The 17,320-nt window shown below is 52.6% G+C and overlaps 1 protein-coding gene across 3 annotated transcripts in view; it reads left to right on the forward strand.

Annotated features, from left to right (window-relative positions):
- CCDC12 (coiled-coil domain containing 12) overlaps window positions 1-17,320 on the forward strand; it is a 62,876-nt gene that overhangs the window by 44,205 nt on the left and 1,351 nt on the right. For 2 of the 3 annotated variants that reach the window (XM_011981045.1, XM_011981047.1), the window contains 5 exons: window positions 13,380-13,459; window positions 15,564-15,625; window positions 15,866-15,900; window positions 16,926-17,002; window positions 17,099-17,319. In XM_011981045.1, coding sequence (XP_011836435.1) covers window positions 13,380-13,459; window positions 15,564-15,625; window positions 15,866-15,900; window positions 16,926-17,002; window positions 17,099-17,181 — 337 coding nt within the window. In that variant the 3' untranslated portion in view covers window positions 17,182-17,319. Of the gene's footprint in view, window positions 1-13,379; window positions 13,460-15,563; window positions 15,626-15,865; window positions 15,901-16,925; window positions 17,003-17,098; window position 17,320 lie in introns of those variants that run through there. The other variant, XM_011981046.1, reaches the window with a different exon arrangement.

Consider the following 17,320-nt stretch of genomic DNA (forward strand, 5'->3'; position numbering starts at 1 on the left):
GCTGCGACGACAGGTGCGCACCTCCATTGCTAGCTAATTTTTTGGTACAAAAACAACATGGTTTCACCAGGTTGCTCAGGCTGGTCTCGAACTCCTGAGCTCAGGCAACACCCACTTCAGCCTCCCAAAGTGTTGGAATTACAGGTGTGAGCCACTGGGCCAGGCCAATGATGTGTAGTTTTGTTGTAACAAAAGAAAAAAAAGGGGAACAAACCTGTCTTGAATATGGCAAAATGTTGCTTTTATTGACTCTGCAGGAGGTGAGGACATGTGTTAGGTTATTGTGCGAACTTTTTTGTGTGCCTGAGATATACCATAATGAAAACAGTGGGGAAAAAAACCAAAGGGCATGTGTAGTTCCAGGCTCCTGTCAGTGAGTTCTAGATAAAAGGGGCCCTGCCACGTGAGGACCTGCTCTGTGTTAGGTCTTACAGGTCATTTGTAGTGGAGCACAGGACCTGCTTTGAGGCCCCATCCTGAGCCCACTGAGCTGGGCAGGTGCAAGGCCCTGTTTTGTTTTCTCACTGCAGCCCAGGGACCATCTATGCTGGACATTGAATTGGGTTCTGCTTCAGCTCATCACATTCTTCTGATTTGCTCTCATCTGGCCTCTTTTGAGGCAGTGGAGTGTGGTGGAACGGGTTTGCCTCCCAGTTGTTGGGAGCTTGGCTTTCAGGGCTGTCCTTCTAGAGACTTTGGGCTGGTGGACTTCTAGCATCCTGTACCTGGCAGGGCCTGCCGCTTGGTCACTCCTTTGGTTGCCAGGAAGCCTAGCCTTAGCAAGGAGTTGTGCCTGTATTTGTAGGCCCCAGAGAAAAACAGACTCTTCTGACTTTAACAGATCCCCAGAGCAGAGGGCTTGCTTGGGTTATTTAGGGAGGCAGATTAGAACATTGGTTGCCCTAACAGAGGGCCAGACCCTATATGGACTTAACTTTAAACTGCAGGGTCCAGGGCTTGGGGATGATGGACTTTCCAGGAAGAACAGAATGTAGCAGAGGCTGTGTCCATCCCAGGGAGGAGGATCTTGCTTTTTATTTGTACCCCAAGTCTGGAAAGGGGCTCTCACGCAGGATGCTTATGGATTAGGAGCTGATTCCAGAGAACCTCCTAGGCCATAGCCCCTGCTACAGCCTCCTTTACCACTGGGGAGAAAGAAGTGACCTTCCATTCCATTGCAGGGATGACCCCTGAGGCCATTCGCCAGTGAGCATCCTTCCTTGGCTGCTGGGAGGCGAGAACAGCCTACTTCAGTCAGGGTCATTCTGGGTTGAGCCCAGGTGCCAGGTGGGAAGCCCTGCTGACACCAGCCATTCTGGAGTGTGCTGAGAGGAGTGTGGTGCCCACTCTGAGGTGCTTTCAGCTAACACTGTCCTGCCTTCAGTGGGACAAGGCCTTATGGAGAACATGCCTTTTAAGTCTGGAATCCAGATGGTAGCGTTTGAGCGGCAAAGGTCCAGAGGCATGAATCTGCAGTGTGGAAGGGTGGCTGGTATAGCCTGTTGTTGGGGAGGCATGAACAGACATCACGCCAACTCTCCTTTACACAGTGTCAGTGTCCCTGGGGGCCCCTTCCAGTCTGACCCCCTCACCATCTCAGGAGTGACACCAAGGGAGTTAAACAGATCTGCATCTAAGACCCAGGGCCCAACCTGGATGGGAAAGGCTGAGTTGTCTCTGATGCTGCCTGACCTAGGCCCTACAGGGAAATGGAGGTGGCACCCTCCTCTTCTCCTTCTTCCCTAGTTTCTCCTCTTACATCCTGACCAGGATTTCTCCCTGAGTCATTCCATCCCACACTGCCACTCAGCTCTGAACTCTAATGACTGGATGACCCCAGGGCCTGCTGCCTGTGAGTGTCTCGGCTCCCTATGTCCCATTAGCTGACAGAGAGCAGGGTCCATCTGCCTCAGTTACCCTCCAGGTCACTCAGTGTCCCTTGCCTGGTGGTCGGTTCCATATATTGATGTAGCTAGTTCATCGTGCTTTAGATTCTTGGTTCAGCAGCAGTCCCTGAGATGAAAGGACCTAGACAGATGGAGCAAGGTCAAGCTTTGGAAGCGGTTCCCCCGTTTGAGGCCAAGCCCTGCCAGTTATTAATTCTCTAACCCTGGGCGAGTCACATTGCCTCAGTGAGCCTCAGAATCTTCAACCAAAGGCGGAAAAAAATGAAATAAAACTTGCTTCAACCTGATGAACAGAGCAAATGCCATACCTGTTTGCTCAGCTAGTGCTGGGGCTCTGGACAGAAGGAAGGCACCCTGAGAGTGAAAGGACTCTGGACACACCTGGAAAAGGCAGAAGTAACTTTTACATAAAGCGTGTGCCAGCTTTGCAAATAAGGCAACAGTTGGGGGAAATGTGAGGCAATGGATGGGAGTAGAAATAAGCAAACGTGACCTAGAAGTTTGTGATTAGGAACCACTTTGTACAGCCTCGCTTATTTGCTGCATTAGATAGTCCTTGGAAATAAGCTGAGTGGCCTCATTTTGCAGATTCATTTGTCTAACCAGATACCCTGTAGGGCCAGGATTTGTGGCTAAGTAAATGAAAATCCAACAGGATTGGAGGGAGCCACCCCAGGACTTTGCCCCTCACCAGCCATCCTGAAGAGTCACCCGCCTGCCTGCGTGTGTTCCTGCCCCACTGCCTGAGGAGACCTTTTCAGAATTATTGTAGCTGTTCTAACAGTTCCTTTGCCTTTCCTTACGTATTTTATAGTCAGCTTGTTAATATCTATTTAAAAAAAAGCTTGCTGGGATTTTGATAGAAATCAGTGCAGATTCCTTTTTAAAATTTGTATTACTGTCCTAGGATAAATCCTGTCCCATCCCCATACAACCAAATCCCCATTGGGTGGGAGTGAGCTCCAGCAGCTTGACCAGCCCAGGCTCTGTGGGAAGAAAGGATGCATTCCTACCCCTAGATGGGCCCTTCTTCTCTGGGCTGACTCTTCCCTGTCTCTGCCAGCCTTGTTGTAGCTAACTCTGTAGAGGCATGGATGACTCATCTCTAAGGCAGCTCCCTTCCCCCAGCCCCCTGTGTACTGCCCAGATAAGATGTGCCCTGGAAGGCTGGCCCATGGAAGAGGGTATTCAGGGGTGTTCATGTCAGTGTCAGCTGCTTTGTTTTTTTTTTGAGCTGTCCATCGCTTCTTGGTGATGGGAGGTTGGCTGATGTGTGCCATGGAGGCATGTCTAGGGCAGGGTTTGTGGCTGACAGCCATTGCCACACTGCCTTGTGGGATGGATGGACTGTTGGGTTGGGGCTGACAGGTGGGAGAAGGGAGGAGGCACTTAACCAGGAGCACTTGCCTCCTCCTATGCCAGAAAGTGCCTGAACAAGCAAGTCCCGAACTCCCAACCTCCACAGCCGCCACCTCCCCGTGGCTTTGTATGGAGGTCTGCACACCGCTGGAGCAGTCGGTTACCATCAGAGATAGTTGTTTGACCGGGGCTGGGTGTCACATATTACAAAAGAAATGAGGTCACTAGCCTTCCTTCTTCAGAGATGGAAAATCTGTTCCCCAGCTCAATGTGTGCATGACCCTCTCGTGGAGATACTTCCCACCCCAGCTAAGGCCCAGCCCTGGCCCAGTGCCCAAACCTTTGAGTCCAGCCAATGCCAGGCCTCTGTGTGCTGGGCCCCGGTGATGGTTTCCACACACCAGGATGTGTCACAGATCATGGTTGTTTGATCCATGACATCAGCTTGATTTTGCATACATTGCTCCACTCTAGTGGTACCAACCAGGGCGGCTCCCATCACGCCTCCCGAGTTCTTTCAGTCCCACTGTAGAGGATGTCTACATCTGGTGATGTCCCAGTCACAGGCAGTGGAGATCTCCTGCTGAAACAGCAGCATAGAGACCCACCACCGCCTCATTTTTCCTGACCCTGTTTCTCGGGAATAGGCCTGGGAATGTGGGAGAATGAATCAAGAAAGAACTGGTTTAAAGAATATGGTGAAGCCGACTCACCGTGTGTTGGCACTGGGCACCTCCCTTCTGGGTAGGGTGGGATAGGAGCACAGCTGAATCCTTTCTTTGTGCATTAAGTCATATCTTGTGTGTCCTGATCTCGCTTCCAAAGCTCCTCTTAGGAAATCTTCACCTCTGTTCTGGTACTCAATGTGATCTGCATTTATAGGTGAAGAAACCACAGTCCAGGCAGGTGAAGCAACTTGGCTAAAATTTCCTTGGCTAAAATCCTCCAACTTTTGAAAGGGAGTGGAGCTGCCACTGAGACCCCTCCGTGTGTGGGGAAAAGAGGCTTTTTTTTGGCAGAGTACAGTGGCTGCTGGTAGTTTGCTGCTCAGGGCAGCCTGTTGGGGTTGAGCACCATCCACTGTCCCAGAGTGGTCTGTGGGCTCGATTGGGCCAGGGAGGGTGAGGGGCAGTGGGCTATGCAGGTCCCTGTCCCCCAACATCTGGGCCCCGCATGGCCAGTGTGGCCAATCCACTTCTCACCTTATGGGCCCTTTGGGGCTTAGCTCATCTGCCATAAACCTTTACTCTTCTCCTGTTTTAAAATTTAAATTGATATTTATGGCCAGATACGGCTCACGCCTGTAATCCTAGCACTTTGGGAGGCTGAGGCGGGTAGATCACGAGGTCAGGAGATTGAGACCATCCTGGCTAACACGGTGAAACCCCGTCTCTACTAAAAATACAAAAAAAAGTTAGCCCGGCGTGGTAGCGGGCACCTGTAGTCCCAGCTACTCGGGAGGCTGAGGCAGGAGAGTGGCGTGAACACAGGAGGTGGAGCTTGCAGTGAGCTGAGATTGTGCCACTGCCCTCCAGCCTGAGCGACAGAGCGAGACTCCGTCTCAAAAAAAAAAAAATTAAATTGATATTTACATAAATTATAGATTTTCTGATTGTAGAAAACTTAGAAACTACAGATCAACATGTATCTGTGCATATCATGCTGTTTTGTAACCTTTTTTCATGTGCCGTGTCATGACTGTCTTTTGGTAAATATACTTTCATGAAATTATCTATGGCAGCTTAATATTTCTTTGAGAGTACCATGATTTACTTTTTAGTCCTAGGTTTTTTTGTTTTGTTTTTGGCATACCAGTTTTTTCTGATGCCTTAAGTACCCACTAGCTATGGGCTTTCAGGTGGGATGGGTGCAAAGTTCAACTTGTCAATGTAGAGCACCTTGGTTAGGTTCTGCAGCGTCCAGGATGAGAGTGGGTGCAGACCACATGATGCAGATGTGATGGCAGCTCCGGCAGGGCAGGGGCCTCATTTAACTAACACTCAGCCCTGATCATTGCCTGGAACAGCCGTTGGCTGTTTATAAGCGGTCCTTCGGGGGCCTTTGGATAGGCCTTGGTGCGAACACGTGGCCATAGCTGTTGATCGGTCTTGGTGGGGGCTCCCATACAGATCTCATCCCCAGCCAGCTCTGGCTTCTCTGGCCTCCTCGTTTTTAAGGCAAGGGCTTGACTATACTATTTCTGAAGCTCCTGCCTCTGAGACCTGTGACCTAAAATTGTAATTTTTAGGGCCGAGGAAGGCTTCTTCTGGCCGTGGGGAGAGCTGAGAGGCTGGGCTCCTGTTGCGGGAGGGAGTTTCCAGGATGATACTGTAGGCTGAACTCCACTGTGGGGCAGGCTGCAGGAGTTTTTCCTTTGAGGAACACTTGAGTGCCCAGAGCCCTGGCAGAGCCACCTGCAGCCCTGGCCAGACCCCAGTCACTGCGTCAGGTAGCTTCTCTCCCGTGATTGCTGGTCCCGGAGGAGCCAGATGGAGGAAGCTGGTATGGGGTCCACCCCTAGGCCAGAGAGCAGGGTGTGGATTCTGCCTCCAGCTCTTCCTTCAGCTCTGGCACCTCGGTAATCTTTCTGGACTGTTTTCCACATTGAGAAAATGTCAGTGACAATCTCTCCCTCTGTGGAAGGGTGGTCTCGAGAGGTGGCCTCTGAGAGGCCGTGTGTGGAGGCTGCCCCTACTGGGAAGGGCACATTATCTCATGCTTTCTGGCCTGTGGTTTCAGGTGGTAGCACAAAGGAGCTCCCACTCCTTTTCCTGAAGCCTGCTGAGGACACATTTGCCAGGGCTTGCTTAGAGGCCTGTCCACCCCCTGGGGCTGTGATGTGGCCCTGTCCTGTCCGTGGTCACTTCTTGTGTCATGTGTTCCAATAGACCTTGTCCTCTTTGGCCAGAAGGACAGGAGGCTTGGGGTGGGCTGGATAAGAGAAGGAAAGAGAGGTTTTATTGCCTTACGCTGTACCTGTTCTTCAGTGTGCGTCCACAGTTGCCTTACTGGGTGACAGCTGGAGCACAGTCTCCTCTGCCCACAAGTGGGGAAGCCACTGGTCTCTTTAAAAGTCTCATTTGCTGCAGAGCCAGCCATTGAGTGTTCTAAAGAAAAATACCAATCACCAAACAAAAACATCCGTCTACTAAATTGTCCTTTGCCCTCATAGCCTGGTGGTACTTTCGGCCTCTCTAGGGCACTCTGCCAGAAGAGATCCCAGAGGTGTCATAGCTATTAGGAATTACGCTGCCAGGATTGTGTGTATGTAGAACGCTTTGTTTTGCTTGCTCCTGTTTTGTTACTATTTCTATGGAATAATTTTCCCAGAGCAGGGTTACTGGGTCAGGGGGTTTGAACATTTTAATGGCACTTGAAAGAAAGACCAGAGCAGCCTCTAGAGCAGCTGTGTACCTCATCTGGGGTAGTTGCCTCTCCCCTCAATTTCATGCTTTTCTCGGGTCTGGCCTCTGGCAGCAGCAACTGAAGCCTTGTTATTTATGTTGGGGACAAGGGGTAGGTCCTGAAGCCTAAAGCAAACAGAGGGTTATTAGGGGCGTGTTTGAGTGTCATGAGTGTGTTTTCCTGGCAGAGCTCCAGTGTCTCTGTACTCTGAATATTAAAAATGAAAGTGTTCTTTGATCACAGTTGCTAGTCTCTCTGGCCAGTGGAGGCCTCCGCAAGGCCTGCAGGCGCATCCTGGGCGTGGCCTTCCCTGTGGTCTGTTATGAGGAGGAGTGCCTCACAGCAGCTTTCTCTCTGGCCCCTGAGGGGGCCTGTATGGGCAGGAGAGGGACCAGGGTGACCAGGTGGAGGACCTCGTATTCAGGGAACAGGCCATGTGGGACTGCCTTGTCCTTATCCTCTCTCTCCCTCCCTCCCCGGGCCCAGGGCAGGGGCAGAATGTGGAGTAGCCTCAAGATACAAGGGATGAGAAGAGAGGCTAGCGCCCCAAAGGATAAGCCTGGTAGCATGAGCGAGTGAAGTGGACCAGGGGCCATGAAACCCCCATGAGCAGTGTAGACTTTGAGGCCAGTTTGCCAGTGATGGGGTTGGATAAGATGCATAATCTATCTCAAAGCTTCCTTTCATTTCGCCATTCTAGAACTCTACTCTGGCTCTGTACTTGACAGAACATCAACTTTCTCCACCTGCTTCCTCTCAGTGGCACATATGGAAGGTGTGAAAAAGCACCCCAGGGGTGATTTCCCCTGAACCTCCCTGGCCAGCCCGTGTCCGGGGCTCCTGCAGCTGGCCTGAAGCGGAGTAAAGTAAATAGAAAAGGTCAGCTACCCGTTTTAGAAGGAAACTCTATAGAATGCGAGCTTGGCATTGCCAGTTGCTTTGCCACAAAGAAGCTGCTTAGGAGTTGGCTGCCCCGGCCCAGCCACATTCCTGCCCTCTCTATCTGCTAGGCACAACTTCTTTGCTTCCAAATGTCTTCTCAAGTCATTGAAAGACTCAGAGAGCCCCAGGCTACCCATAAAACTCTTTCCTGAGTGCCTTCTGAATTCCTTTATCCAGCTTGAGGCAATGTATGCTGAGCCCCTTCTGGAGTTGCCTGGTGCCTTTAGGGCAGGCTGTGAAAGACAGATATGCAGCTAACACAGGGCCACATGCCTGGAGTGGGGGCTGCTGTGGAGAGGGTAGAGAGGCAAGTGGGACAAAGAGGGCCCTCGAGAAGGGCGGTCACTGTGCCTCAGGGTGAATAGGGACACTGGGAGGGGCCCACAGGGCCACCTCCTTGAGCTGGCTCTTGAAGCGTGATGGACAGGGAAGTGTGTAGCCAAGGGGATGAGCAGGCTGTGGGGCCAGGATCATGTGAAGAAGCTTAGACTCGTTTTGGGGACACTGGGGTCCCTGAGTCAGAGGGAGTACCAGTGGAGGCACTGAGGTGGCTGCTGTGTCTGCTCCTGTGGGGACATAGCAAAGCTCCACCGAGACACTGGCTGCTGGTATAGGGTGGACTGTGGGTGGCCTAGGGCATTTGGTGCAAAGGATAGTGTCTTAGAAGCCATCAGGTTTTCTCGGCTGCCCTTCCCATAGACTCTGGGGCTGAAAGCCCCAAAAACATGGCCTGGTCTCTGCTTCCCTTTGGCTAGGGGACAGCCTGGGCCTAAGCCACAGAGACTGGACACCAGCAGAGCTAAAGTGCTGGTGCTGCCTGACTCAGAACCCTGCCACAGTCCTCTGCTGCCTTTCGGCTCCTCTGCCTGTTTCTTCTTTATGTTTTTGAGTACTTGGTTGATTGTTTCTATGTAGAAAGAATTACTGATTAGAAATTCTGGAATCTACAGAAAATCAAAAAATCAAGTAAAAATCACTTCCCTGATGAGCTGATGGCTCACGCCTGTGGTCCCAGCCATTTGGGAGGCTGACACAGGAGGATTGCTTAAGCCCAGGAGATCAAGTCCAACCTGAGCAGCATAGTGAGACCCACATCTCTCTCTCTCTCTCTCTCTCTCTCTCTCTCTCTTTTTTTGTTTTTTGTTTTTTTGTTTGAGATGGAGTCTTGCTCTTCTCACCCAAGCTGGAGTGTAATGGCACCATCTTGGCTCGCTGCAACCTCTGCCTCCCAGGTTCAAGTGATTCGCCTGCCTCAGCCTCCCGAGTAGCTGGGATTACAGGCACCCGCCACCACATCTGGCTAATTTTTGTATTTTTAGTAGAGATGGGGTTTCACCATGTTGGTTGGCCCGGCTGGTCTCCTCCTGACCTCAGGTGATCCACCTGCCTTTGCCTCCCAAAGTGTTGGGATTACAGGTGTGAGCCACTGCACCCAGCAAAACCCCCATCTCTTAAAAAAAAGTCACTCCTAGAGATAACCACTGTTGACATTCTTGTTGTTTTTATTTCTTTTCTTGTAGCTAGAGCTAGCACCTTCTCCCCTTAGCAACCTCCTCATTCTCAAGTGGGGGTGGCAGAACCATTGTTTGACTCCAGTGGTCCTCAGAAAGGTGGCTTCCAGATGCCAGTGACTGCTGGTGAGTGCAGGCTGCTTCAGCATTTCCTGGCCGGCTGACAAGGTGTTAGGTGTTGGCCTGCCCTACTGGTCTGGCTGGCACCATCTCGTCACACCCTGCCCAGTCTCTAAGAGCTGTGGCGGCCCTGGACACTGTAAGGCTATGGGAGCCCCTAGGATGGCAGCCTGGGCCTGCTTTGTGTGTGAACCTGTTGTCCTACTATTTGTTTCTTGACTTTCCTTTTTTATCTCCGTTCTTGTCTCTTTTTGTTTTTAATCATTCCACTTTCTTCTTCTGTTAACTTGTTAATTGTATACTGTTTTCCCTTTCTTTTAGTAATTTCCACAGGCATAACAACAAAAATCCTTGACTTATCATAGTCTAATAGAAAATAGTAGCATGTTTACCATTTCCTCTACAGTGCTTAGGACCTTAGAACACTTTAAGGCTATTTGCCACTCTTTCTTTTATACTATTGTTGCTACATTTTAAATACTGTAAGTCACTGTTACTCTTTTATACAATCAATATTCATTTAAATCTACCTACGTATTTACCCGTTTTCCCCCTGCTTTTTTTTTTTGAGATAGGGTCTTGCTTTGTCACCCAGGCTGGAGTGCAGTAGTGTAATCATAGCTCTGTGCAGCCTTGAACGCCTGGCTCAAGCAATCCTCTTGCCTGAGCCTCTCAAGTAGCTGGGATTACAGGCACAAGCCATTGTATTTACGCTTTCTGAGGCATTTTATTTTTTCCCTGCAATTCCATGTTTCCGTCTGAGATCATTTTCCTCTAGCCTAAAGTATTGCTTTTAGTATTTCTTGAATAACAGATTCACTGATAACTAATTCTCCTAACCGTTCTTTGTCTGAAAAAGTCTTTCTCTTGAAGGGTTCTTAACTAGATTTAGAATTTTGTGTGACATTTATTTTGTCCACATTTCTGAGATACCATTTCGTTGTCTTACGGTTTCCATAGTTTCAGTTGAGAAGTCAGCAGTCTGTTTTAGTTTCTGCCTAAACACACGTTTTTGTTTTTTTTAATCTCTCCAGGCCCATGAGATTATATGAGGTTGGTGCAAAAGTAGTTGTGGTTTCTGCCACTATGTTCAATGGCAAAAACCACAGTTATGTTTGCACCAACCTAATGGGAAGCTCTGCTCAGTCTCTTAGCTTTTCAGCTGCTGCATGTAAATAGACATGCTTTAAAGGGAAAGAGGGACGTGATGTCAGGCTCACTTTGTTTTACTTGCCTTATCTCCGTGATTGCAGCCCCTGAAATCCTTGTTGTCTTGGTACTTCTCTAAAGCCAATTAAATATATATATATATTTTCTATTTTTATTTTTTTTGAGATAGTCTGCAGCCTAGGCTGGAGTGCAATGGTGTGATCTCAGCTCACTGCAACCTCCACTTCCTGGGTTCAAACGATCCTCCTGCCTCAGCCTCCTGAATATCTGAGATTACAGGCATGTGGCACCACATCCAGCTAATTTTTATATTTTTAGTAGAGACTGGGTTTAGCCATGTTGGCCAGGCTGGGCTCAAACTCCTGACCTAAAGTGATCTACCTGCCTCAGCCTCCCAAAGCTCTCGGATTACAGGCGTGAACCACCGCGCCTGGCTGAAATAGATTTTTAAAAATGTGTTTGCTGTCAGGTTTATTAACCTGTGTTGGAAAGACCAGGTCCCCAAGCTGAACCCCCCATGCTCCTTGACTCTCCCAGAGACTCCTGCCCTTTGGTAGCGGTGGAATTCCAGGGATGGGCAGTTAAGTGGGCATTAGGGAGGGGAAGTCTCTTAGCTCTCCAAGCTAAGGGGACTGGAGGTCAGAGAGACTGCACCATTTTCACGCGATCGCACAACAGTGGCTGCACGTCAGATTAGCTCTGCAAGAGTGAGTCTGGGGAGGGTGTGGACTCAGCTCAATAGAGCTGGATGCACCCAGCGCAACCTTAATGTTTTTAAATGTGGAAACTGAGGCCCAGAATGAGACCTTCCCCTAGTGGTTGAGATCTGGGTATTCTTGGCTGCTTGGCCAGTGCTCCACTCTGGGGGTGGCAGGGCACAGTGGGCACAAGGCTCTGCTTCCAGCTCTTGCTTGTGGTTCACTCCTCCAGTTGGCCTTCTGAAGCCTGGGCAGTGGGCGGGGCTGGAGGCAGGGTGCGGGTTGCTGCTCTGAGTTCTGGGTCAAGTTCCCTCTGGCCTCTCCTCTCTCCTGTCAGTTTCTCACAGAACCCTGGAGACAGTTTCTGAAAGTGACAGTTTTTCTTCTTACTAATCCCTGCAGTTTTCTTCCCACACCCAGTTTCTCTTCCTCATTTCTCCCCACCCTGTTGTGAACAAAAGCCTTTGCACCCAGTCATGCCCCACTTTGTCTCCCTGTACCTCAGTGACCTGACATGTACCCCCAGGCCTTAGGCAGGCGTTCAAGGATGGGGGACGGGGTGGGGTATCTCCGCACCTTAGAGGAAGCAGGCTCTCGGAGTGCAGGTGGGCTTCCTCCACACAGGCGATGTTGGCACTGCCCCATCTCCCCCATCACCCAGTGGTTCAGCCCAGCCCCAAGGCTCCAGGCCCAGGGGCCCTGGCAGGAGGGAAGGAGATGGTAAGTAAGCTGGGGGCAGGAAGCAGGTGGAGCCCTTGAATAGGAGAGTGAATGGCATCTGAAAGCCCCTGACTCCAAAGCACTGCCGCTTGCTAGCTGTGTGGCCACAGACACCCCTGCCTCTGGGAAAGCTTACTTTCGCAGGTCCTGAGAAAGTCAGCAGCACTTTTACCTGGTCCAGACAGAGGGCTTTGAAGATGGCGGACTATGGGAGGCTTGTTGGGAAATTGTTTCCTGCCTTAGAGGCCCAGAACTTTTCTGAGGGACCAACGGTCAAGAACTGAAAGAGGTACCGGGGAGGGAGGAGGACCCGCGGCCTAGTCTCCGTTGGCCAGCATCTGAGGGGCCACTCTTGCATCCCCTGGGGCTAGGGGTCTGTCCCACTGCCTCTGCCTTGCCTTTCTTAGACCCAGCAGCCCCCCAGGACCTCTCGTCCTGCTGCCCTGTGGAGTTACCAGGGACACCTCTTCCTGGGAGCCTGCTTCTGTGTGTGGGGGTCCAGGATTTGTTGAGCCCCTGAGCCAGAGAGGACCCCAGTGAGTTCTTGGTTCAGCCACCCCTGCCTGAAAAGACTGAGGCAAGAAGAAAATAAAAACATAGTAATTAGCCACAGCTCCCCCCAGGCGATTCTGGTCCCTTGTGGCTCCTCTGTCTTCATGGAGGCCTTGGGGGCTGTGCATTTCTCACTGCTGTCCTGGTGGACTGTGGCCTTCCCAGCCTTGCACACGGTCATGCCTGTTTTCCCAGCCCTCACGGGCCACTCTCAGCAGTCTTGGAGCCGAGTCAGCCTCTCGTGTGCTTTGTGCCTTGACCCTGTCCACGTCATCTGCAGGCCTAGGCGCTGCCACCTCCTGGAGTGCCTCCCCTCCATGTTCCCATGGCTTGTAGGCAGCTGCGCCCCTCTGGAGCCCACCAGCACCTGCTTGTCTGTCCACACGTCACTCCTCACTCACTGCCACTTGCCCCTGGCCCAGCACACCCAGATGTTTCTCTCTAAGTAGTTGAGGTGTACTCCGTGGCATGAGCCCCAGGGCAGGAAGGCTCTGAAGAGGGACCAGACTTGGGGAACTTGTGGTTGACCACTGGCATTCTCTTTTAGGAATCACTCAGTCCAGGAGCTTTATTTAGCCCTGGCTGGGAGGCATACCTTGCCTTGAGCTCAGATGTGCAGCCACTGCTGTGTGATCCTGTGAAAAGGGTATGGTCTCTCTGACCTCCAATCCCCTTAGCTGTTAAATGGGGATGATCCAGGAGAGACACCCTGTGAATGCTCCCTAGGCGTCCTTGGCCCAACTCTAGAAGAGAACCATACTCCAGCAGAGTAGACAGGGCCTCTGGAGGGCAGCCAGTCCCGCTAAGTGGCAGGGGACAGTGCCAAGTGGCCTGACTGATGACGCTTCATTCTGTGCTTTTCCTCCTCACCAGGCCATCTCCAGAGAGCGCAGAGGAAAGTTGGGAAGTCATGGGCTATGCAAGTTGTATGAATGAATGAATGAGACCATGTCACACACTGACTTCGTCTCTGCTTGTTCTCTCTGTCCTTGCAGGGAACTTAGGCTGCGAAACTATGTCCCGGAGGATGAGGACCTGAAGAAGAGGAGGGTGCCCCAGGCCAAACCGGTTGCAGGTAAGCAGGCTGCCCCTCTCCACCTCTGCTTCCTGGCACTGTCAGCCACCCTGCACCTCAGCAGGCTTTGCTCTCTGAGAATAACCAGCAGTACCGGGACAGGAGTTGGGCTTTCAGGCAGGACCCTTTGTTACCATCTCATGGCAGATGCGCACAGTCGGCCGTCGGTGGCAGCAGAGGCTGTCGGGGCGCTGAAGAGGCCTCTTGTGCCTTCTCAGTCCTGCTCACACCCGCCTGAGACTGTGGCCTCCCCGGGATCTGAGTGGGGTTTGAAAAAGGCCACATCGGGGCCGGGCGCGGTGGCTCAAGCCTGTAATCCCAGCACTTTGGGAGGCCGAGACGGGCGGATCACGAGGTCAGGAGATCGAGACCATCCTGGCTAGCACGGTGAAACCCCGTCTCTACTAAAAAAAATACAAAAAACTAGCCGGGCGAGGTGGCGGGCGCCTGTAGTCCCAGCTACTCGGGAGGCTGAGGCAGGAGAATGGCGTAAACCCGGGAGGCGGAGCTTGCAGTGAGCTGAGATCCGGCCACTGCACTCCCGCCTGGGCGACAGAGCGAGACTCCGTCTCAAAAAAAAAAAAAAGAAAAAGAAAAAGGCCACATCCTCTCAGAGGACTCCTGGGCTGAGAAGTGGACGTGGTCATGGGGCCCTTGGGCAGCAGGTTAGGTGATGGGTCCTGTGGGGCCTGGGTGGGTCAGAGACAGGGGCCAGTCATTCAGCCACGCACAGCAGTGGACCGGCAATGTGGAGCACCGAGGCAGGGGAGAGGGCCTGGCCCAGGGCTTGCCTAGTCTCTTGCCATGGTGTGGGAGCAGCACAGCCACTAGGAGCTTCTGGCCGTCCACACCACTCATGCCAGGAAGTTTCTTAGTCCTCCGGATCCCTGGGCCCTTGCCCTGGAGAGTCCCTATTTTAATTCTTTATGTTTGTTGCCTTTTTTTTTTTTTTTTTTTTTTGAGACGGAGTCTCGCTCTATCACCTAGGCTGGAGTGCAGTGGCATAATCGCGGCTCACTGTAACCTCAGCCTCCTGAGTAGCTGGGATTACAGGTGTGTGCCACTGTGCCTGGCTAATTTTTGTGTTTTTAGTAGAGACAGGATTTCACCATGTTGGCCAGGCTGGTCTTGAACTTCTGACCTCAGGTGATCTACCCGCCTCGGCGTCCCAGAGTTTTGGGATTCCAGGTGTGAGCCTCCACTCCTGGCCTTGTTATCATCTTTCTTTCAATTGCATAAGTAACAAGTGAATAAATACATTTATCTTGGGAAAAAGTAAAGTGTTTCCGCTTGGCCACATCCCAGTCTGCTTCCCCACCTCCTTCATCCCTGAAATCCACACATTTCCCCATGATTTGCTCTGTAGTCTGGGCCCCACCTGGTAGGGTAATGGTGCAGTGGGGGTCAGTAGGCAGGACAGAGGAGAGGTGAGGAACTGCCCAGGTCAGGGGCAGCCCTCAACTCTCATCTGTTTCTGGAGGGAGGTGAGGCAGAGCAGGAGGGCACTCATGGGCCCACTGAGTGCCAGGGGTTGGAGGAAGCCCACAGAGCCCAGAGTTGTTAGTGCTTCTGCCATTTGTCCCCGAGGGGCAGGAGCCTTCTAGTCAGATTGCTCAGAGGCTCGCTATTCTGGCAGCAGCTTGGAGGAGCTGGAAGGTGCCTCTGTCCTGGTCTTGGGAGCATACACCTGAGGTGGGATGGAGGAAAAGCCACCTGTGGCTCTGGCTAGGCTGGGACCCAGAGGACATCCTCAGAGCCCAGTAGCCCTAGGATTATGTGAGAAGCCAGTCCTCACTTTGTATGTATCCAGGCAGCTCTCTGGTCTCGTAGTTACTGTCAGCATCCGTGCTTCCTGACTGACTGTGGCTGGCTGCCTCCTGCTGTCCCATTCTTGGCCTGTGGAGACTGCTTCATCCTGGAAAACCCAGGCCCCCCCTCCAGAGCTGCCTTTGCAGGGTCTTCACCTCTGGCTGATTGGGGACCACAGAGAAGTGGGTGCAAGGAAGCCTGGGGTCCTGTCTCACTGCGGGCCACAGTAGGCAGTGTCCCTGCAGAGCAGCAGCGCCTTTCCCACAGGCCTTCTCTGTTTTATTGCACCCTCTAGTGGAGGAGAAGGTGAAGGAGCAGCTGGAGGCCGCCAAGCCTGAGCCTGTCATTGAGGAGGTGGTAAGTGCCTGGGCTGCCCTGGCATCCTCACTGCTTCTGTGTGTCCTGTTTCTCTTTGCCACCTGCTCTCCCTCTGCCCCTCATTCCTTCTCATCACTTCTATTCCCTTCCCACCTGCCTCTTTGCCCTCATCCCTCTCCTTCCTCCTTCTCTTTCTCCCATTTCCCTCCTTCCCGAGCCTGCCTTCCCCCTTCCCTGGGGCGGCCCCTCCACCCTGATATGTGTCTCCTCCCTTCCCAGGACCTGGCCAACCTCGCTCCTCGGAAGCCTGACTGGTGAGTGTTACTCGTGTGGGGCTGGTGCAGGCTGACTCAGGGGCTCTTGGTGCCAGCATGGGCCAGGGGCTTGGCCCTTCCTGCCCTTACAGTGCAGAGACTGGCAGTACAGACATAGAGTTGCACAAGGTAGCTACTGTTGGAAACCAGTGCTGAGGAGGACGTAAGTGGCGGGATGAGAGGGGAGTGATGGAGAGGGGCTCAGGTGCGGGGAGCAGCAGGCCCCTCATGAAGGCCCTCCTGAGAGGTTGAGAGCCTATCTGCTCCAGAGCTCCCATTTGAGTGAACCCAACCGCTGTCCTTGGGGGCCAGGGGTGGACGGAAGGGCAGACACAGTTTTCTGTTCCTGTTCTACCACCATAGTTTGTTCCCTCTGGCCCTGGTTTCCTCCTCTCTGAAATGAAGGTCATCATCCTTCTTGCTAGGCAGAGAGAGAGTGGGAGAGAGGGTGCTGTGGGCCGGGAGGCTTGTGTCTGTCTTCATCTTGAGCCGGAGGTAGGGCTGTATCCCTGTCGTCTGATTCTGGGTCCACTTCACACCAGCTGAGGGTATTTTCATTTGATGAAACAAAAGCATGGGGCATATGTCCTGGGAATCCCAGAGCCAGAGAGAATGGACTGAGTGCTTGTGCACTTCCAGATGCCCACAGTGGAGGGGCTGGGCCTGTGGCTGGAGGAGGAGCAGGGCCCACAGTGGACGGGAGCAAGTCACTCCCTGATGGTGACCGGAGGAGCAGAGCAAGAGAGGCTCCCTGAGAAACCATCCACTTTTGCATGTCTTAGCTCAGTCCCTTGCGTTGGGTGGGTTTGTGGTACTAGTCCCCCTGCCTCAGTGGGACAGGAAATAATGGTTCGTGCTGGGTTTCAGAGGGTGCAGAAGGGGAATGTCCTGGCCTCTTCCCCAGGGCAGCCCCCTCAAGCAACTGAGCATGACTCCTATGCCAGAGGGCTGCAAGAGGGGAGGGGGTCCAAGGCCACATCAGGCCGACCTTCACCTTCCTGCTTCTCCCTGCCTCCCTGCTCCAGGGACCTCAAGAGAGATGTGGCCAAGAAGCTGGAGAAACTAAAAAAGCGGACTCAGAGGGCCATTGCGGAGCTGATCCGTAAGTGCAGTACCTGGGAAGGTGGGGTCCTACCCACTGGATGGTGGCCCAAGCACAGGAACCCTTCCCACTCCTTCTGTCTGCCATCCATCCCAGGTGAAAGGCTGAAAGGCCAGGACGACAGCCTAGCCTCTGCAGTGGATGCTGCCACCGAACAAAAGGCCTGTGACTCTGACTGAGGCGTGCCCTGCCCCACCACTCGCCCATCAGGCCTGTCCTGCAGGGGATGGTCTTGGGCAGGGATGGGGGCTCGGCTTGCCGTCACCTCCAGTTTGGCTTCTGAGCAGAGACTCCCTGCCCGTCACGTCTGAAACCCCT

Source organism: Mandrillus leucophaeus, unplaced genomic scaffold (genome assembly GCF_000951045.1).
Source record: "Mandrillus leucophaeus isolate KB7577 unplaced genomic scaffold, Mleu.le_1.0 Scaffold22, whole genome shotgun sequence".
In the NCBI taxonomy this organism is placed as follows: domain Eukaryota; kingdom Metazoa; phylum Chordata; class Mammalia; order Primates; family Cercopithecidae; genus Mandrillus; species Mandrillus leucophaeus.